Genomic DNA, 18,201 nt, shown 5'->3' on the forward strand with positions numbered 1-18,201 from the left:
ATCTCATCGGAAAAACACCTTCGCAGCCGGTGTTTGGACCAAACAGCTCAGGCGCCACAGCCTGGCCAAGTGGGCAGATGTAATTCACAGGGGATCTCTCTCTTCCCCTCGCCCACCCTCTGGGCCCACCCCCCACGTCCCTGCCTGGCCGCTGTCTGAGGCTGGGCTCCACAGAAGCCGGCCCAAGTCACGGAGGAGAGGCGAGGGGCTTATCCGGGAGGTGATTCCAGGAGACACTCCCCCTGCGGGCACACAGGGTCTTAATCCTGCTGGGACCACTCAGGGAGGGTGTGGAATGCTCTCTGGGGTGCCCAGCCTCAGGGTGAGGAAAGTGGGGGTGTTTATCTCCTAACTCTGGGCTTCTTCCGGGACTTGGCCCCCAGCTCCTCTTGCCTTGGCCAGAGACCGCACTCATTGCGGGCTGCACGTGGCAGCGTGGGGACAGCTGCTGGGTCACAGCACAGCCCACGGGGCCTTCCGCCTTCCCTCGTCCAGTGGGGAAATGCATGGGCACCCAGAGGGGAGACATGACCATCCCTCCAGGCCCCTCCTCGGCCCCTGCTGTCCCCCTGAGGACTGAAGTCGGGGAGACCTTCCGGGCCCTCGAGGCTGGGGGGAGAGAAGGGGTGGCCTTCCCGGGCCTCGCTGTCTCCCAAGGCGCCTTCTCCCTTGCTCCCCCCGCCCCCCCACTGCTGGCCCCCCTTCTGTGCTGCCTTCTCCCCGCAATTTTCTCCCCAGGAGGCAGAGGGAAAGCAATGTCAAGGATGATGGATTGAAAGGGCCAGGTGAGGTCAGTAGAAGAGGGACCACAGGGCTGGAAGGGAAGGGGAACGGAAAAGAGGAGGGGGCCACGGACAAAGCAGAGACAAAGACAGAAGGCGACGGGAAAGCGGGCTGGGAGAGGGGGGATCCCAGAGACTTTAAAATGCAGCGCTGAGGGAGGTGGTGGGGGGGCAGGTCGGGGTGAGGGAGCCACAGAGACAGAGACGGGGGAGAGACTGAGAGAGATGGGGACAGGGAGACAGAGAGATCATCCGGACAAAGAGAGACAGAGAGAGAAAGGAAAAGCTGGAGGGAGAGACACCCGAGACGGCCAAAAGGACAGACAGACACACACACACACACTCAAGACAGGGAGGCGTGTGGTGAAAGGGGGGGGGGGTGCCAGAGGGAGAGGAGGAGGGAGGGGGGGCGGGGGAGGAGAAGGGCAGGGACGAGACCCAGAAAGCGGACACTTAGACACAGAGAGAAGCTGGCAGAGAAAAGCCGATTGGAAGGAAAAGGAGGGAAGGGGAAGGGACGGAAAGACAGGAGTGGGGTGGGGGGGGGGGCGGGAGTCGTGGCCAGCGCCCCTCCCCCGCCTGGGTCAGGCCGGTCCTCCCGGTGGCCTCTGCCAAGCCATGGCTAATGGTATGATTGCTTGGTGGGGCGGCAGGCGTCAGTGACAAATGAGCCGCCCGAGTCGCCAGCTCCAGTGATGGATGGGCCCGGGAGGCGGGCGGAGGGGTGGGCGCGGGGAGGGGGGCCTGCAGCCAAGATAAATGTTTCCCTCTCCCGGAGCCACGCAGGGGAGGCGCTGGGGATTCGGGCGATGCATCGGTGAAGGGCCCGGGAGGAAGGGGGGCGGGGGTGAGGGAGACACAGAGGAAGGCAGAAACCCAGGGCCGCGGGGGGGGGGGGGGGGCGGGGGGTGCAGGAGGACAGGAAAAGAGAGAGGTGAGGACACAAAGGCCGAGAGACAGCAGTCCCCAGAGACAGAGAGAGAGGGCACAGGGGGAGACAGAGAGACCACCCAGAGACAGGGGGCCGCAGAGACGAAAAGATGGAGGGAGAGACATCTGACCCGCGCCCAAGACAGAAGCGGAGACCCAGAGAACCTTCTTGTAGGATCCCTTCAACCCCGCCCCTGAGCAAGGACACAGATCCTTGCAGAGGGTCCGAGAGCAAGGAAGGAGGGAGAGAGCGGGAGAGACAGACGCTGAGCTGTTGCCGGAGGGGAAACTGAGGCAGAGAACTTGTAGGACCACAACAGAAGACAGAGGGGCCCCTCCCTCGATTCGGAGCTGATCGTGGGGATGGCTGGGGGCCCCTGGGGATCCCAGCCGCCTGTGGGCAAAGCCCCCAGAGAGGACCGAGCTGAGGGGGAGGGTCCTCCCAGGGCTCGGGGCTCACGTGGGGGGTCCGTGCCCACCCTGAGACGCAGGCACCCAGACCTGCACGCTCCCTGGGGGTCCAGATGTCGCCCTCGGAGGTGCAGCCCCACGGGGCCTGAGGTCAGAGGGCGATGGGACTGGAGTGTGTGTGTGTGTGAGAGAGAGAGAGACAGACAGACAGACAGACAGGCCGGGGGCAGGGCAGTGAGATGACGGCAAACACTCCTCTCTCCTAGGGAGAGATTACAACATCTTCCCCCTCTCTTTAATTAAAAAGATTTTTGCCCAAGAGTCAAAGACCCTCTTCCTCGTTTGTGGGACTGGAGCGTCCCCTGAGCTCAGAGCAATGGAAAAAATGGCTCTTGTCTCTGTCCCCTCTCCGTCTCTGTCCCTGCCTGGGACCCCCACCCCTGTCTGTAGCTCAGTCCGGGCACCCCCCCTCCCCCACTCCCTCCTGTCTCTTTCCGGGGCTGTTTCGGGCCCGTCTCCAAGTCACACCCCCTCACTGGCCTCACAGGGACACCCCGCCCCAGTTAGGACGCACTCCCCACTGGGGCTGTCACATCAGGTCACTCTTTTTGTTTTCAGGATCAGCCTGGGGAGGAGACCTCGGCCTCCCCGCCTCCCCAGGAGCAAGGCGAGGCTGGGAGCCCAGACCCCTGCCTCGCTCCCCGACCCCCTGAACCTCAGCTGAAGGCAGGGGAGGGAGGGGGACAGACAGAAGAGCTTTGCATCTTTAATTAAAAAGTGATTTAAATTAATTTTCTGCTCCAAAACCCCTATCTGGGGGGCGGGGTGTGTGGCAGTGATTAAAAGCCTTTGGGCCCCCTTGGCTTCCGCCTCCCTTAAAGGGCCAGCGTCACCCAAGGGAAAGTTGAGAGGGGCAGCTTCAAGGGCAGTGAGCGCCCCCTGGCACAGGGGACCCCAGGTTCAGCCAAGGCCCCCGGGGGGGCCCGGCTCTCCCTGGTTTAACCATTTCGCTTGCATCCTTTCCCCCCCAAGCCCGTTGCCCACCCAGCAGATGGGGAGACTGAGGCTTCAAGAGACAAGGGTCGGAGGTGGCTCTGGACCCCAGGTTTCCTGGAGGAGACCCAGAGGTGGCCAGGCGGGAGGGCCGTGGCGTGCCGAGAGGGGTCCAAGGACAAGTCAGGGACCCAGAGACAGAGAGGGTCAGAGATCCCGTGTAGGACAGAGACAGTGAGGGCTCGGGAGAGAGTGATGGAGGGTTCTGGGTTGCAGCTGGGCCCTGGGGCAGTGGGGGGAGAGGAGGGGACCTTCCCAGGGGCGAGGGGGCCCGGGCCATGGTCCTCGCCCTCCTCAAAGCCCTCCGGCTGGGAAGTTCTGCCCCGATTTCTCCTGCTGTAACTCCAGCTGTCTCGCCCCTGCCCGCGGCCTGGGTGGTTTGGTTTCATTTCCACCAGCCCGGAGGACGGAGAAGCGGACTGCGGCAGAGCAGAGCTGTTTATGAGGGTCATAAAAATATCCTTAGCGAGCCCAGCAGGGGTGCTGCCTCCAACCCTTTCCCAGGCCCCCCCCCTCCCTGGATCTCTGTCCCCTGCCCCCAAGTTTCTGCCCCCTTCTGCCTGGATCTCATGTCATCTCGTTTCTCCCTCGTGCTGTCTCTCGGGAGTGACGGTTGGTAACTTTTGGGGGTCTAGTATCCCCCTTTGTGACAACAGGAGGAAAACAACGGGGCCGTTTCCCTGGGAAAGGAGCACACAGGCCCCGAGCCCACCGTTGACAATTTCAGGGAGTTCACGGGCCTCCTGACACCCATTCGTTCATCCCCCGGGGAATCTGAGGACACCAAGCCAGCGAGACAATGAATCCCAGGTGTCTCTCTCCTGCCCTCCCTGGCCTCCTCACTTCCTCTGCCACGCCAGGCACATTCCTGCCCCAGGCCCTTTGCACCTGCTGTTCCTCTGCTTGGGGTGATCTTCCCTCCGAGGTGCACACGCCTCCCGCCGTCACCTTCTTCAGGTCTCTGCCCAGATGTCACCCCCTCTGAGGCCCTCCCCGTCCAGCTTACACAATCTCCTCTGTCCTGCTTTCTCTCAGAACACTTGTCACCTCCGGGCATTATTCTACACTTAGGCATCTACTTACTGGTCTGTTCTCTCTCTCCCTCGCCATCGCCGACAGAACGGGAGCTCCAGGAAGCCAGGAAGTTTGTCTTTTCCCCCTGTTATGTCTCCAGAACACCACCCAGCACACAGTTGGGGCTCGGTATTAATTTCGGTCGCAGAAACCTGCTATATCTCATTAGAACACTAGTTGCAAAGGCTGTCGGGGTCCCGGATCCTCCAGGAATCCGATAAAAACTGCGGGCCTGCTCTCCGAGATATGTGAGCAGCACATGATTTAGCCTTAACTCTGGAGAATCCACAAACTGAGAGCGGGGGTGGGGGTGGGGGTGGGGGGGCCGTCCTGTAAAAGGCAGGGGTCGAAAATGGGCGGGGGGGGGGGGGGGACAGAGGGATACCCCCAGGCCTGAACACACCCGGCGCCCGGGCTGACCCTCTGATGGTCCAAGGCCCAGCCTCGGTGTGTACAAAGTCCCGCGGACCCACAACCCCGAGACTCACCATATTCAGAGACAGAAACAGCACTTGGAAATCTTAAACACACCCGCATCCCCAGGCATGGGCCCACAACCAGACACACAGACACAGCCGGGGACACGCGCAAGCGCGCGCACACACACACGCACACGCAGATGGCCTCACACCCGGGCACATGAGCATCCCTGTTTCCCAGGGGAGGGAAGTTAGGGGGCCCAGAGCAAGAAGAGAAACTAAAATATGGGGTCCTCTCCTCGGTCTGATCTGTCTGCTAGAGAGAGAGAGAGAGAGAGAGAGGCAGACAGACGGACAGAGACAAAGAGAGGCAGAGACAAAGAGACAGAGAGACAAAGAGGGAAGGACATGGGGAGAAAGCGAGAGCGGCGGGCGGACGCGGGGGAGCGCGGCGCTGGGCGCCCCCCCCCCCCCCCCCCCCGGGCCGGAGCGGGGAAGGGCGGGGAGCGCAGGGAACCGGCCGACGGACAGAGACCTGTGGCGGCCGCCGGGCGGGAGGCGGAGGAGGCCCGGGCAGGGGTGGGTGGGGGGGAGAGGGCGCCGCGGAGTGGGGCGGGCCGGGGGACCGGCGACCCGGGGAGACACCGACACAAAGGCGGCCCCGGGAGCGGCGGCGGCGGCGCGGGGGGAGGGGCCCGGCCGCCCCCGCCCGCCCCGCCCGCCCCGCCCGCGGCCCAGCCACCGGCGGACAGCGGGTTAAGCATCTCGATGTGGAACTTCCGGATGTGACCGCAGAGAGAGGGAGAGACCGGGAGAGACCGGGAGACGGGGAGAGACCGAGCGGCCCCGCCGCCAGCATCACCCTCCCCTCCCCCGGCCCGCCGCCCCCTCCCCCGCCCGGGGCCCCCTCCCCGCCCCACCCCCGCGCGCCCCCCACCCCCGCTCCCCCCTCGGCATTCCCCCCCCCCCCACCTCCGCCAGCCCTGCCGATCCTCCCGGGCCCCGGCGGAGGGAACTGGGGGCCCGGGGAGGGGGCCTCGGGCGACCGCCCCCCCGCCCCACTCACCCCTTCCCTCGCCGGCATGAGCCCCTCGCCGTGACCCCCGCGGTGGGGAGGGCGCCCGGGGTCCATGCTCGCAGCCTCCGCGCTGCCCGGCGCCGGCCACTGACGACGGTGGGGGTGGGGGGGCCGGGCCCCCAGCCTCCTGCCCCACCCCCTGGCGTCGGCACCGCGGCCCGTCGGGGGCCGCTGCCCCGGGCTGCGCCCGCCCCGCCGGCCAGGCCCTGGAGGGACCCGGGAGCCGCCGCCGGCGTCAGCCCATGGCCCGGAGGGTAGGTCTGAGGGCGGGCGCCCGGCGCCCCAGCCCCGCCGCGCACCCCAGCCCTGCACCGCCCCCGCCCCGGCGCTCCGGCCCCCGTCGGCCCATCCCGCCCTCTCCTCCACCTCTTTCTCTGCCTCCCCTGCCTGTGCCCCGGGTCTCCTCCTGTCTCCTGTCTGCCCCGGCTCTCCCCTCTCTCCGCCCCCGGGTCTCCCGCTCTATCTCAGGTCCTTTATCCTACCCCTTCCTTCCTCTTCTGCCCCCCCCCCCCCATCCTTCCCCGCGGTCTACTTTTGTTCCAAGTCCTCCTGAGGGGTCGGGGTGGGGACAGTGCTGGGAGAAGGGGTGGGGGCGGGGGGTCTGGCCAGGCCGGGCTTCCATGGTCCGTGGTCCTGGGGATGGGGAGATCAGAGGAGACGGGCGAGGAGGTGAGTACGCACCTTTGGGGGCGGAGGGGGTGGGAACACGCAGGACGGAAGACCCTTACTGCACATCTTAGGATGCGCGAGGAACCGCGGGCAACAGTCGGGATTCAACTTTGGGGCTCAGGAGAAGTTAGGAGAGGACGACGAAGAGAAAGACGGAGAGAGGGACCCACGCACGCAGAGCCTGGCATCCCGCAGGGGCCAGGGCGCCCCACGGCAGGAAGGCTCGCGCGCCTCTGAGTCTCTTGGCCTCTTTGAGCCTCAGTCTCCTCCTGCCCAAGGAGAGGGTTTGGCCTGAGTGGCTTAAGGTCCCTCTGGCCCCCGCCGCGCGCGCGCGCGCGCGCGCGTGTGTGTGTGTGCACGCGCGCGCGCGCGCTTCTGTAATGACAGTCGTTCTCCTTGCGGCGGGTGGCACCGGTGGGTTTGCCGCGGTTGCGCGGGGTTACAGTCGGTTCAACAAGTGTTTACGGAACGTGTGCCTGGCGCTGTGCTCCGTGCCTCCGTCGTTCATGCACGCATGCGCAGAATGTCTCAGTCGCTCATTCATTCGCTCACCCACTCAGTCCTGGGCCTTGGAGGGAGGGGGTAGGAGGGGGTAGGTTCATAGGCGGGGTGGGGTGTGACACGTTGTTAAGGGACACTCAGATGTGCATATTTGACAACTGTGAGATGAAACTGAAGTAGGGAGGGGACAGTGCACACACACATACGTGCATAAATGATGTGCTGCTTTTATGGGAAGGGTCCCGGAGTGAGCCTCTCTCTCTCTCTCTCTCTCTCTCTCTCTCTCTCTCTCTCCCTCTCCCTCCTGTATCTCCTCCCCTCCATCCCTCTTTCCTCACCTCTGTCTCTGTCTTGCATCCTGCCCCCAGACTCTCTCTCGGGATCTCTCCACGGCTCTCTCCCCTCCTCCCTCCTGTCCCTGCTCTGGGAGGAGCTGACAGTTACCAGCCAGCTGATCCCTGACCCCCACCCTCACCCTCAGACCCGAGACCTGGGTCAGTCTCTCTCCTCTGGACCCTCCTGCCCACACACCAAGAATCTCTGACGGGACATTCTCACAGGACAGGGGTATAAGGGAAGCCCCTGGGACAGGGCTCTCAGTCCCAAAGAGACAGCCCCGTGGGACATCCGGGGCCCAAGGCGGCTGGGCTCAGACACAGGGAAAGAAAGGGCTGGTTCCTGAGGGCAGGGAGAGCATCTCCTGGGTGCCAGGGTAGGGAGGTTTCCTGATGCCTCCCTGGGGCTCTCTCCCTCTCACCTCCCCCCAGTACGATGAGCTGCCTCACTACCCAGGCATCGTGGACGGCACTGCAACCCTGGCTGGCTTCGCAGAGGCAGTGGCCGCGGCACCGAGAGCCCCCGGCCCCTATGGCCCACACCGGCCTCCCCAACCCCAGCCCCCGGGCTTGGACAGTGATGGCCTGAGGAGGGAAAAGGACGAGATCTATGGGTGAGTGGGGACAGCTCTCGGGATGCGGGCCCCCTCTTCCGTGTCTCTGACTCTCTCGCGCTCTCTTGATCTCTCCATCTCTTCCCCTGGGTCTCCTGTCCTTCTCCCAGGTGCTCTGTCCTCCGCAGGCCCCTGGCCTCCCCTCATGAGCCTTCTCTCCTGCTTCCCCCAGACACCCGCTCTTCCCGCTGCTGGCCCTGGTCTTTGAGAAATGTGAATTGGCCACATGCTCGCCCCGAGACGGGGCCGGGGCTGGGCTGGGCACACCTCCAGGCGGTGACGTCTGCTCCTCTGACTCCTTCAACGAGGACATCGCTGCCTTTGCTAAGCAGGTAGGCACCCCCGTCTGCTCTGGGCCAGGAGAGCCAGTGAGGAGAGGAGGGCTGGAGACAGGACGCACCCTCTCTGGCTTCTCTCTTCCTTCCAGGTCCGCTCCGAGAGGCCCCTCTTCTCCTCCAACCCGGAGCTGGACAATCTGGTGAGATCTGGGCCCTCCCCAACGCTCCCTCCTCCATAGGGGTCTCCTGTCCCTCCCTCCACAGCCCTGGGGTTCGTTGTGGGAGCGGAGAGGAGATCACCTGACCCCCTTTCCCAAATAGTGATCGTTGTTGCCCGTTCACAATGACTATAGCCAAGAGTTTGAGAATGGGGACCGATGGCCTGGGTTCAAGTCCAAGCTCTGCCACTCACTAGTTCTGTGAACCAGGGCAAGTAGCTGTGTCTCCTTGTGCCTCAGTTTCCTAGCTAGTCGCAATTTCTATCTTGTAGGGCTGTTGTGAGGATATAATGAGCTAAAAAGAGTCAAGCACTTAGATCAGTGCCTGGCACTGAACAGAGACTCAATAGGCATTGGCTGTTCTATCAGTCAGGATGAGAACCTACCCCAAAATGAGGGCAGGGACTTGGCTGCGAAGGGGAGAGGAGAGAGGAGAGAAAGGAGAGGGAGAGGGAAGGAGAAATACCCTGGCCTCTCTCTTCCTTTTGGTTTCCAGCTCCCGCCGGGGCTTCCTATTGGCCGAACCCTTTGGCAAAGGAGTCTGGGAAATGTAGTTCGCAGGCAAAGGGTGGGACGTAGAGCAGGGGACAAGATGGGGTATTTCCATTATAGCGTACGTTCCTTCTCTCCTCTTCTGATGGATCCTTTCCTGTCTCTGCCCCTCTTGCTTCTCTTCCTTTGTCTCTGACTCTCTAACATTCCATCTTCCCGTAATTCTGCGTCTCTGTCTCTGTTGCTCTCTGCCCCTGTGGTTCTGTCTCTCTCTGTCTCCCTGTCCTCTGTCTCTGTCATTCTATCTCATTCTTCCCGTTCCTCTATCTCCTTTTCTCCCCTTTCTCCTCCTCCTCCTCTCGTCCTTCTCCCTCCTTCTCTCTCTTTCTTCCCCCGCTCCTTCCCTCCCTCTCCCCCTCCCCGTCCCTTCCTGTCTCCTTCTACAGATGATACAGGCCATTCAGGTGCTCCGGTTCCACCTGCTGGAGCTGGAGAAGGTGAGTGCTTCCCACTCCCCTCACACCCTCGCTTGTCCCCCCCCCATTCCCTGCTCTTCTCGCCCCCTCCACCCCTCCTTCAGGCTCTCTGCCCACTGGAGTTGGAGCCGAATGCTGCCCCCGTCCCTGTACACCCCAGCCCTGGCCCCCGGGTGGCCCCCCCAGTACCCCGGTGCCCCCCCAGGTCCACGACCTGTGCGACAACTTCTGTCACCGCTACATCACCTGCCTCAAGGGAAAGATGCCCATCGACTTGGTCATCGAGGATCGGGATGGCGGCTGCAGGGAAGATCTCGAGGACTACCCGGCCTCCTGCCCCAGCCTCCCAGATCAGGTGGGCCGGGGATGGGGCACCAGGCGTCACCCCGCGACCAAAGCCATGAGCAGGCACAGCTGGGCTACAGCGTGGGGGCGTGCACACCACCCAGACTCAGCCACAGTCAGACACGCGGGACCACAGGGCTCGTGCCCCCCGGCGCGGCGGCTACACAGACCGGGACCCGGCCGGATGACGGTGCATGCACGCGCACACACGCACAGGCACACACTCGCGCCAACAGACCACCCGTAGACTCGGCGACACCCACACACCCTACCGACACCCGCGACAGTTATACCACATGATACTTGCACCCGGATACAGGCACCCGGCCACAGCACAATGACACAGACCCAGGCGTGCCGCATGCAGCAGACACAGACGGGCCCCGAGGACCCTCTGCCCCACAACTCCTAATCTGCACCTGCTGAGCAAGAGCCCCACGGCTGCGGGGCCGGTTACAACCCACTCAGTGGCCCAGCCATGTCCCGCGTCTTCGAGCAGCCTCCGATGCACACCCAGGCCGATCATCCGGCCCCACAGAGTCGCAAAGCCACCTGTGTCGTAATCCACACACGCTGTCTCGCAGACGGGACAACCGGCCGCTCGAACAACAGCCACAAACTTAGAACACTGGGGCCCTGTGATAGTCACACACAGCCAGCTGGCCGTCTCAAAGAGTGATGCAGCCATGCTCCCATCCTGTCGCGTGTCCCAGCTGTGCCCATGTAACTCGCAGCCACGCCACAGCCGCCCCCTCTCCGGGGTCAACCGTCCCATCTCGGGCAGGGACGCGAGCACACTGACGCGCGCCACACCACAGTTTCAGGACCGCTTCAGGCACACCGATGTGGGTGCTCACCCCAGCATCCCATCAGATCTGGGGCTACCCCTGGAGCCGCGCTTAAAAGCCTTCAGACTGATGATTCTCCAGTTTGCATGCCCGCCCGCAGTGCGCTCGAACGCACAATTCCAAACGCAGACATAACAAACCCTCAGAAACCTTCTCTGAGCGGCGGCATCCCCAGCTCAGCCCCCGCAGGACACAGAGGACGCGCCCACACTGGGCCGTTTGGGGAGGGACTGTTTACAAAGCAGCGAGCGGGGTCAAGGGCAGTCGGTGGGGCAGGTGGGGGTACCCTGGGGGTTCAACAAAAGCTGAACCCACCCAACCTGCCTCCCAACAATTGAACTGATCCCTCAAACCAAATGCCAAAGAGGTCTTGATTCGGTCTGTGTGGGTGGGTCCGCCTCCTGGGACGCAGAGTGGGGGTGGGGGTGGTGAGGGTGCATCCAAGGCATTCTCAAGTCCCTCCAAATGTGTCGGAGTTCGGACAGAGGAAGCACAACCCAGAATTTCCCTGATGGGCAACTCAGAGAACCGCCCCCCTCAATCTCTGAAAACTGGAAGTTGGTTTTTTGGGTTTTTTTATCCCCCGTAAGTTTAGCGCAAACTCATTTCACAGCAAAATCTGACCTGAACTAACGAGGGGCTATTTATAGCCTTTATTTATTCCACTTCGTTAAATATTCATCCGTTTTGCTGCAGAAATGTTAATGAGTTTGATGACGAGGTGAAGTCCCAGACCCTAGGGGTGTTATGAAATACGCAGTGTGTGCACGGATTTACTGTCTAAAAACGCGAAGAGTTCTGGGGCGCCTGGCTGGTTCAGTCGGTACAGTATACGCGACTCTCGATCTCGGGGTGGTGAGTTCGAGATTACTTTTAAAAATGAATAAATAAGGGGCACCTGGGTGGCTCAACTGGTTGAGCGTCCGACCTCGGCTCAGGTTATGATCTCGCTGTCCGTGGGTTCGAGCCCCGCGTCGGGGTCTGTGCTGATGGCTCAGAGCCTGGAGCCCGCTTCGGATTCTGTGCTGCCCTCTCTCTCTGCCCCTCCCCCGCTCACGCTCTGTCTCCATCTCTCTCAAAAATAAACATTAAAAAAAAAATTATAAAAATAAATAAAAATGTGAAACACTCTGAATTCTGAAACACTGCTGGCCCCCAAGGATTTCAGATAAGGTGCCCTAGATCTGTATAAACGCCTCTTCACCGGGTGATTGCTATGTGTCTTTATGTAAATTAACTCCTTGAGTCCTCACCCTGCTCTGCGAGGTGGGGAGAGTTTACTGTCTTCCCTTGAAGACACAGAGGCACAGAGAAGTGAAGCGACTTGCCCAAGGTCACACAGCCAGGAAAGAGGCAGGAACAGGCTCTATTTACACTCAGGGGTCCCAGCTCCAGAGCCCCTGGTCTCAGCCACTGTGCTACATTGGCGCTGACCTCCAACTCTTGTTTTCCAGAATAATACTTGGATTAGAGACCATGAGGACAGCGGGTCCGTACATTTGGGGACCCCGGGTCCCTCCAGTGGGGGCCTGGCCTCCCAGAGTGGGGACAACTCCAGTGACCAAGGTAAGAAGCCTGGCAGGTGGAGGACAAGTGTGGGAGTCAGTCTGAAGATTGGAGTTAGACAGCAAGTAGGACTTCCACCGGCACAAGGACGACTGGGGTGTGGAGCAGTCTCATGGGTGAGGGTTCTGGGTCTCTCTGGTACCCCCCCCCCTACTGCCCACAAGCACGGCATGCCTGTCCTCCCCCAGGAGATGGACTAGACACAAGCATGGCCTCTCCAAGTTCAGGGGGAGAGGACGAGGAGCTGGACCAGGAGCGGCGGCACAATAAGAAGAGGGGAATCTTCCCCAAGGTGGCCACCAACATCATGAGGGCCTGGTTGTTTCAGCACCTCTCGGTGAGAGCCCCGGGCCCAGGGGCAGCGTGGGCGTAGAGAGGGAAGGCGGATGGCCGTGTGGAGACTGAGGCCCCGAGAGAGACCCCGAGATGGGAGATCCAGGCCCAGGGGAAATGTTGAGGGAGAACCTCAAGGGGAGGGGGACTGGCAGGATCAAGCATCCATGAGCGCTCCCTGTATGCCAGGTGCTTGCTGCTAAGGGCTCCGAACTCATTCAGTCCTGACCTCAACCCCCACCCGTCTGTTCCCCCCACTCCCCTCCCCCCATCGGTCATCACCATCCGGCCAAAACAAAGCCTGCGAGGATAGGGCTGTGGGTGGCTCCATTGTGCAAAGGTCTTCCAGCCAGAAGTGGGTTCGGAAGCAGGTGGTTTGGCCTTAACCGGTGCGCCGCACTGTCTCGTGGGGAGAGCTTGGGGGGGAAGGGAATAGAGAGTCAGGGAGAGGCTGAAACAAAGAGAGAAATGGAGAGATGTGGGGTGGACTGGATCAGAGCAGGGTAGACACAGGGAGAGAGTCACAGGGGGACTGAGAGAGGGAGAGGGATTGGGACAGGGAAGGACACACACAGGAACCCGTGACAGAAACTCCGAGAGGGCTGGTGCTGGGCTCTGCCTCCTTTCCGGTGCTGGAACCCCCAGCTTCGGTCTCCCTAATGAGAGCTGGCCAATTAGCCTGTAATTGCTGGAAGAGGCGGGGGCGCTCACAGGCATAATTGCCCGAAGCTTGGCTTCTCCGCTTCCTTCCATTGGGCCTTGGGGGAGCGTGGACCAGCTCAGACGAGCTTTCTCCTGGCCCTGCCCCAGCCTGGGCTCCCCATCCCCATGGGGCCAGGCCTTGGGGGGTCAGATGGCAGCTGGGCAGGCAGGGTGACTCTTGCTGGTGACCACAGCACCCGTACCCCTCGGAGGATCAGAAGAAACAGCTGGCGCAGGACACGGGGCTCACCATCCTGCAAGTCAACAACTGGTGAGTGACCTAGGAGGCCTGCGCGGTCCGTGGGCCCGCCCGGGGTGGGAGGCCGGGCGCTGTCCGCGGTGCTGACGGAGGCCGCGAAGCCCCTGGGAGCCTCTCGTCTCCCCTCGCCTGTCCCCGTCCTCTTTTCCAGCTCTGTCTCGGGTGTTCATTGCTGCCTCCCTCCTATTCCCTCTTTACACCTCCCTCTGTTTCCATGACCCCCTCCCAGGTTCATTAACGCCCGGAGACGCATCGTGCAGCCGATGATAGATCAATCCAACCGCACAGGTACAGGGAGAAGGCGGGGAGAGAGGGTCTAGTGTTCCCCGGGGAGTGTCAAGGCTGGGACCCGCACACCCTGGGGCTCAGCCTGCACCCCTCAACCTCCCTCGCAGGGCAGAGTGCAGCCTTCAGCCCAGAGGGCCAGCCCATGGGGAGCTATACGGAAGCTCAGCCACACATGACAGTCAGGCCTCCAGGTAAGGCCCCGCCCCTTAACTAGGCCACGCCCCCAGCACACCAGGCCCCTCCTCTAAATGATGATGCCCCACCTCTTGGGATTAACTTCAGGAATAGTACTTCATTCGCATAACAGTGGAGCTGGGGAGACAATTGTAGATTTCCAGATGCCCACCTTTTCTTAGCCGAATTCGCTTCTTCCAGGCTCTGCCCATCCATTGGAAGGCTCTACTTTTCCTCAAAGGACCAGTCCTTTCTTAAATGATGACTCAGTCGGTCTCGATAGATGGATCCCCTGGGGAAGGAGCAGGCAGGAAGGATTTAGGGGCATATGGAGATGTCTGGTGAAGAACCACTAACCCTCCTCTTTTGTCTTCCAGGGCCGATGGGGATGAGTCTGAACTTAGAAGGAGAGTGGCATTATCTATAGATTCAGGACAAGTGTAAGTGTCCAATGTCTAGGGGCACTGGGTTGGGGGTTGTGTGGCTCTCAAACCTTGGTAAGAACTCCAGATTCCAATATTCCTCCAACCCAGAGCAGGGTCAGCAGGGGTCCCTGAACTGAGGGTTCCCCAAGGCTTAGTGGGAAGATGATTCATCTGTCCATCCATCCATCCATCAACTCATTCACCCGTCTCTGTATTTATCCATCCATCAATCACCCACCTACACACTATCCATCCAAAATATATCCACTCCCTATCCATCCAACCACACATGCGCCCACTTATCCATGCATTCGCTCAGCTACCTACCTCCCCGTGATCCATCTACGCAGGCAACTACTACCTGTCTTCATCAGAAAATACATCTACCCACTCATCCACCCACCTCCCCATTGGTCCACCCACTCGCATATCCACCTAGAATGCATTCACCCACCTACCTTCTCCCCCATTCATCTGCCCACCTATCCATTCATACGCCTCCAAAATATGTTAAACCCTCGTTCCACATCCTGACCAGCCTCCGGTAGAATCCTGCTCTTGAGAAGATTCTGGGCTTGTGAGGAAGTGGACATCAGAAACGAATGACAGTCCAGAACAACAGCGAAAACAGTATAACACAGCTTGCTCAGAGGAGGGAGACATCACTCATCCCTGAGATATTAGGAAATATTTTATAGAGGAAGTGACTTGTGGGTAGGACATTGAAGGATGAATAGGGATCCAATGGGGAGGAAAGGGGGGCAAGGTAGTAGGGTGCATTCTTTTATGCTCCCAGGTCTTAAGACCTTACAGCATCTTCCCACTTAGTCTTCATAAAAACCCCAAATTTGGGGGGGAAAAATTATTCTTATTTCCATGTTACAGAGGAGAAAAGTGATGCTAAGAAGAGGTCACTTGGGCAGGTTCACTTGGCTCAGAAAAGCAAAGGGAACAGCATGTGCAAAGCCCCAGGGTTGAGAGGCTTCCTGGAATTTCTAAAACACAAATCAGATCTTGACTCTGTCTGTATTAAGACTCTGAAAGCCAGAGTCTTTACCTTAGCACTGCTTCATTCATTCATTCATCATTCATTTAATGTACATTCTCTGAGCATTTCTGTACCCTGCCCCCATAGGGCTCACTGTCCAGTGGGGGAGACAGACCTGTCTTCAGACAGTGATGTCCCAGAGTGGGCAGGGCTGGAGTGACGGAACCCAAGAACTGAAGGAGCCCAGAGGGGGCATCAAACCCAGGCTGGGGGGTTCAGGGAAGACTTCCTGGAAGAGGGGACTTGGAGCTGAGACCAGGAGAATGGAAGGAGCGAGGCAGGAAAGGAGAGAACAGCATATGCAAAGGCCCAGGGCACTTAGAAGGCTCACAGCTATGAGATAGCACCCTGCTCCCCCCACCCAGTCACAGCCATGAGGGGAAGGGAGGACTGGGCTAGGCTTGCACTGGCAAGCTGGGTGGATGAGTAATGAACTCAGGTCCAACAGGAAGGCTGGGAGATGGGAGTGGAGACCTAGGAGGACTTAGGCATGGAGGGGCATGGGGACTGGAGCCTGGGAAGGAAAGAGGGACAGGTTTGTTCAGGGACTGGCAGTGGGAGGTCAGTGGGGGTCTCAGCTCTGCCCTGACCAACCGAGGACAGGTGTGGCCTGGTCTGAATGTCAGGAGAACCTCGGGGAGGTGAGGGGTCTTGGTCCATCTCTCTCCCTGTCTTCCTTTCTCTTTCTTGGTCTTAATTGTCTTCTTGTCTCTTTTTACATCTCTGTCTCTGTCTATGTCTCCCTTTTCCATTTCTGTTCTGCTTCCCTCCCTCCCTCCCTCCCTCCCTCTGCATTTCTCTTGCTATGGGGCTGATGGGGGCTGCACAGAGGGGCTGATGTGGAGCCAGACCCCTCCCCACTTCCTGACTTGGCCTCTTGTCCCCTGTTCACAGACCCCAGCCTCCGGACTGTGACCGCCAGGCTCACACCTGGTCCCGGTCCCTGCCTGGCCCCCTGACTTCAGGACCCCACCTCCTAAGGCCCCCAACGCAATGCCTACCTCCCTGGGGCCCCGCCGGGACATGGGGGCCTGAGCGCCCACTCGAGGGGCTCTCAAGGACAAAGACAAGGCCTCCAGGCCCCGCGCCCCACATCTGCCCTCACCTCTGCCTCGAACCCAAGCTGAGATCCTGGGCCTGGGTCTTCAGAAGGTGGTGGTTGGGGATCCCCCTGCCTCCAGGCTAGAGAAGGGACTGGAGGTGGGCTGGGGCTGTCAGGGAAGGAGGGTCAGCTGGATCCGACATTTGGGAGAGGCCCCCTCACCCTCCAGCCCACTCCCTCCCCTTCTCTCCCCTACCTCCCTTCACTGATGTCTTCTACTTTTTTTTTTTTTTAATGATAAAGTCTTAAAAACAAAAAGCCACCGATCTGAGTTCTTGTGTCTCTTTTGAGATTCAAATACTCATCAATTTGAAGCACCTGAGTGACTATAATAATAATTGATACTCTCTCTCCCTCCCCGCCCCCTCCCGCTCTCTCCGCGCGCTCTCCTCTGGCGCTCCCACCCATGGCTTTGTGGTTTAAAACACCAACTTCTTTTTTAGCTCATTGTTCTATAGGTCGGTATACTACACTCTGCTGGGCGGTTCTTGGGATTTCAAAACAGGGCTCTCCTGTGTAGCATGGCTGGCGACAGGTCAGCAAGGGGGCTCCGCTGGCTGGCAGCGAGGCCACAGGAGTGACTGGACCTCACGATGACATTGATGACAAGGCGGTCTGGTTAACTGGACCCCAAGAGAGAACAGAAGGGCCCAAGGCCTCCTGAGGCCTGGTTACCTGGTTATCTTGGCCACAGGTCTCAAGACCGGCCCGGATTCAAGGGAGGAGAAGCAGCTTCCACCCCTTACAGGGCGGGGAAGGGGGGCTGCGAACTCACAGCACAAGCAATGGGGAGGAATGAAGAATTATGGCCGCTTTTGCATCCCTCTCCCACACTGTGGCTCACAGATGACTTTTCTTCGTCTGTCCCATGGGAGATAAATGCAGTTACCCAGAGCGGTCCTTGGAAACATGTATGTGTGGCCAACAGACCAGACTCCAGCCCAACGTGCCTGGGTTCAAATCCCTGCTCTGCCCCTTACCAGCCCCATGATACTCACTTGGAACACGCAGACCTGAGCTTGGAAACATGAGGCCCTCAGAGGCCATCTCAAACCACCAGTCACTCAATACTCATCTTTTTTTTTTTTCTTAAGTTTATTTTTTTTTAATTTTTAAAAACATTTTTATTGAATTTTGAGAGACAGAGAGACAGAGTGAGAGCAGGGGAGGGGCAGAGAGAGAGAGAGGGAGACACAGGATGGGAAGCAGGCTCCAGGCTCCGAGCTGTCAGCACAGAGCCCGACGCGGGGCTCGAACTCATGGTCCGTGAGATCATGACCTGAGCAGAAGTTGGACACTTAACTGACTAAGCCACTCAGGCGCCCCCTTATGTATTTATTTTGAGAAAGACAGAGTGTGCGTGTGTGTGTGTGTGTGTGTGCACGCGCGCGCTCACGTGTGTGAGCAGGGGAGGGGCAGAGAGAGACAGAGGGAGACAGAGAATCCCAGGCAGGCTCCCCGCTGTCAGCGCAGAGCCCCATGCAGGGCTCGAACTCACCAACCGGGAGATCATGACCTGAGCGGAAACCAAGAGTCAGACGCTTCACCAACTGAGCTACCCAGGCGCCCCATCAATACTCATCTTCTACGATGCAGCAGCCTCTGGACCCTCGTGATGCAAGCAGGGAAACTGAGGCCCAGGGCCCCCATGCCTGTTCTGTCTCAGGCCGTGTTAGGCTTTGACCCACAGAGGCCTTGAGCCCCGACCAGGTGCTCAAGGGATCAAATATCCCTCATGGGAATCTCAGCTGCCGTCAACTCCAGGATCTGCCGATCCTGCC

General features: G+C 60.2%; 1 protein-coding gene and 1 long non-coding RNA gene across 3 annotated transcripts in view; one reads left to right on the plus strand and one right to left on the minus strand.

Moving 5' to 3' along the window:
• Nucleotides 1-5,848, minus strand: part of LOC145713222 (uncharacterized) — a 16,260-nt gene extending 10,412 nt beyond the window's left edge. Inside the window, exon 1 of the long non-coding RNA XR_014136224.1 lies at nt 5,736-5,848. This is a non-coding gene — a long non-coding RNA (uncharacterized LOC145713222). The remainder of the gene's footprint in view (nt 1-5,735) is intronic.
• On the plus strand, nt 5,273-16,676 carry MEIS3 (Meis homeobox 3). 2 transcript variants are annotated; one of them, XM_060651598.3, is made up of 13 exons: nt 5,273-6,001; nt 7,685-7,866; nt 8,039-8,198; nt 8,294-8,344; nt 9,301-9,351; nt 9,587-9,685; nt 11,978-12,089; nt 12,278-12,426; nt 13,319-13,395; nt 13,613-13,671; nt 13,779-13,862; nt 14,223-14,285; nt 16,213-16,676. In XM_060651598.3, the coding sequence occupies exons 1-12, from the start codon at nt 5,990-5,992 to the stop codon at nt 14,270-14,272; spliced, it is 1,086 nt and encodes a 361-aa protein (XP_060507581.1). In that variant the 5' UTR covers nt 5,273-5,989; the 3' UTR covers nt 14,273-14,285; nt 16,213-16,676. The 2 variants fall into 2 exon arrangements, with proteins under 2 accessions (XP_060507581.1, XP_060507580.1); XM_060651597.3 differs by having other exon boundaries at nt 5,274-6,001; nt 9,536-9,685.
• The last annotated feature ends 1,525 nt before the right edge of the window (nt 16,677-18,201 follow it).

The sequence above is a fragment of the Panthera onca genome, chromosome E2, assembly GCF_046562875.1.
Source record: "Panthera onca isolate mPanOnc1 chromosome E2, mPanOnc1 haplotype 2, whole genome shotgun sequence".
Taxonomy (NCBI): Eukaryota; Metazoa; Chordata; class Mammalia; order Carnivora; family Felidae; genus Panthera; species Panthera onca.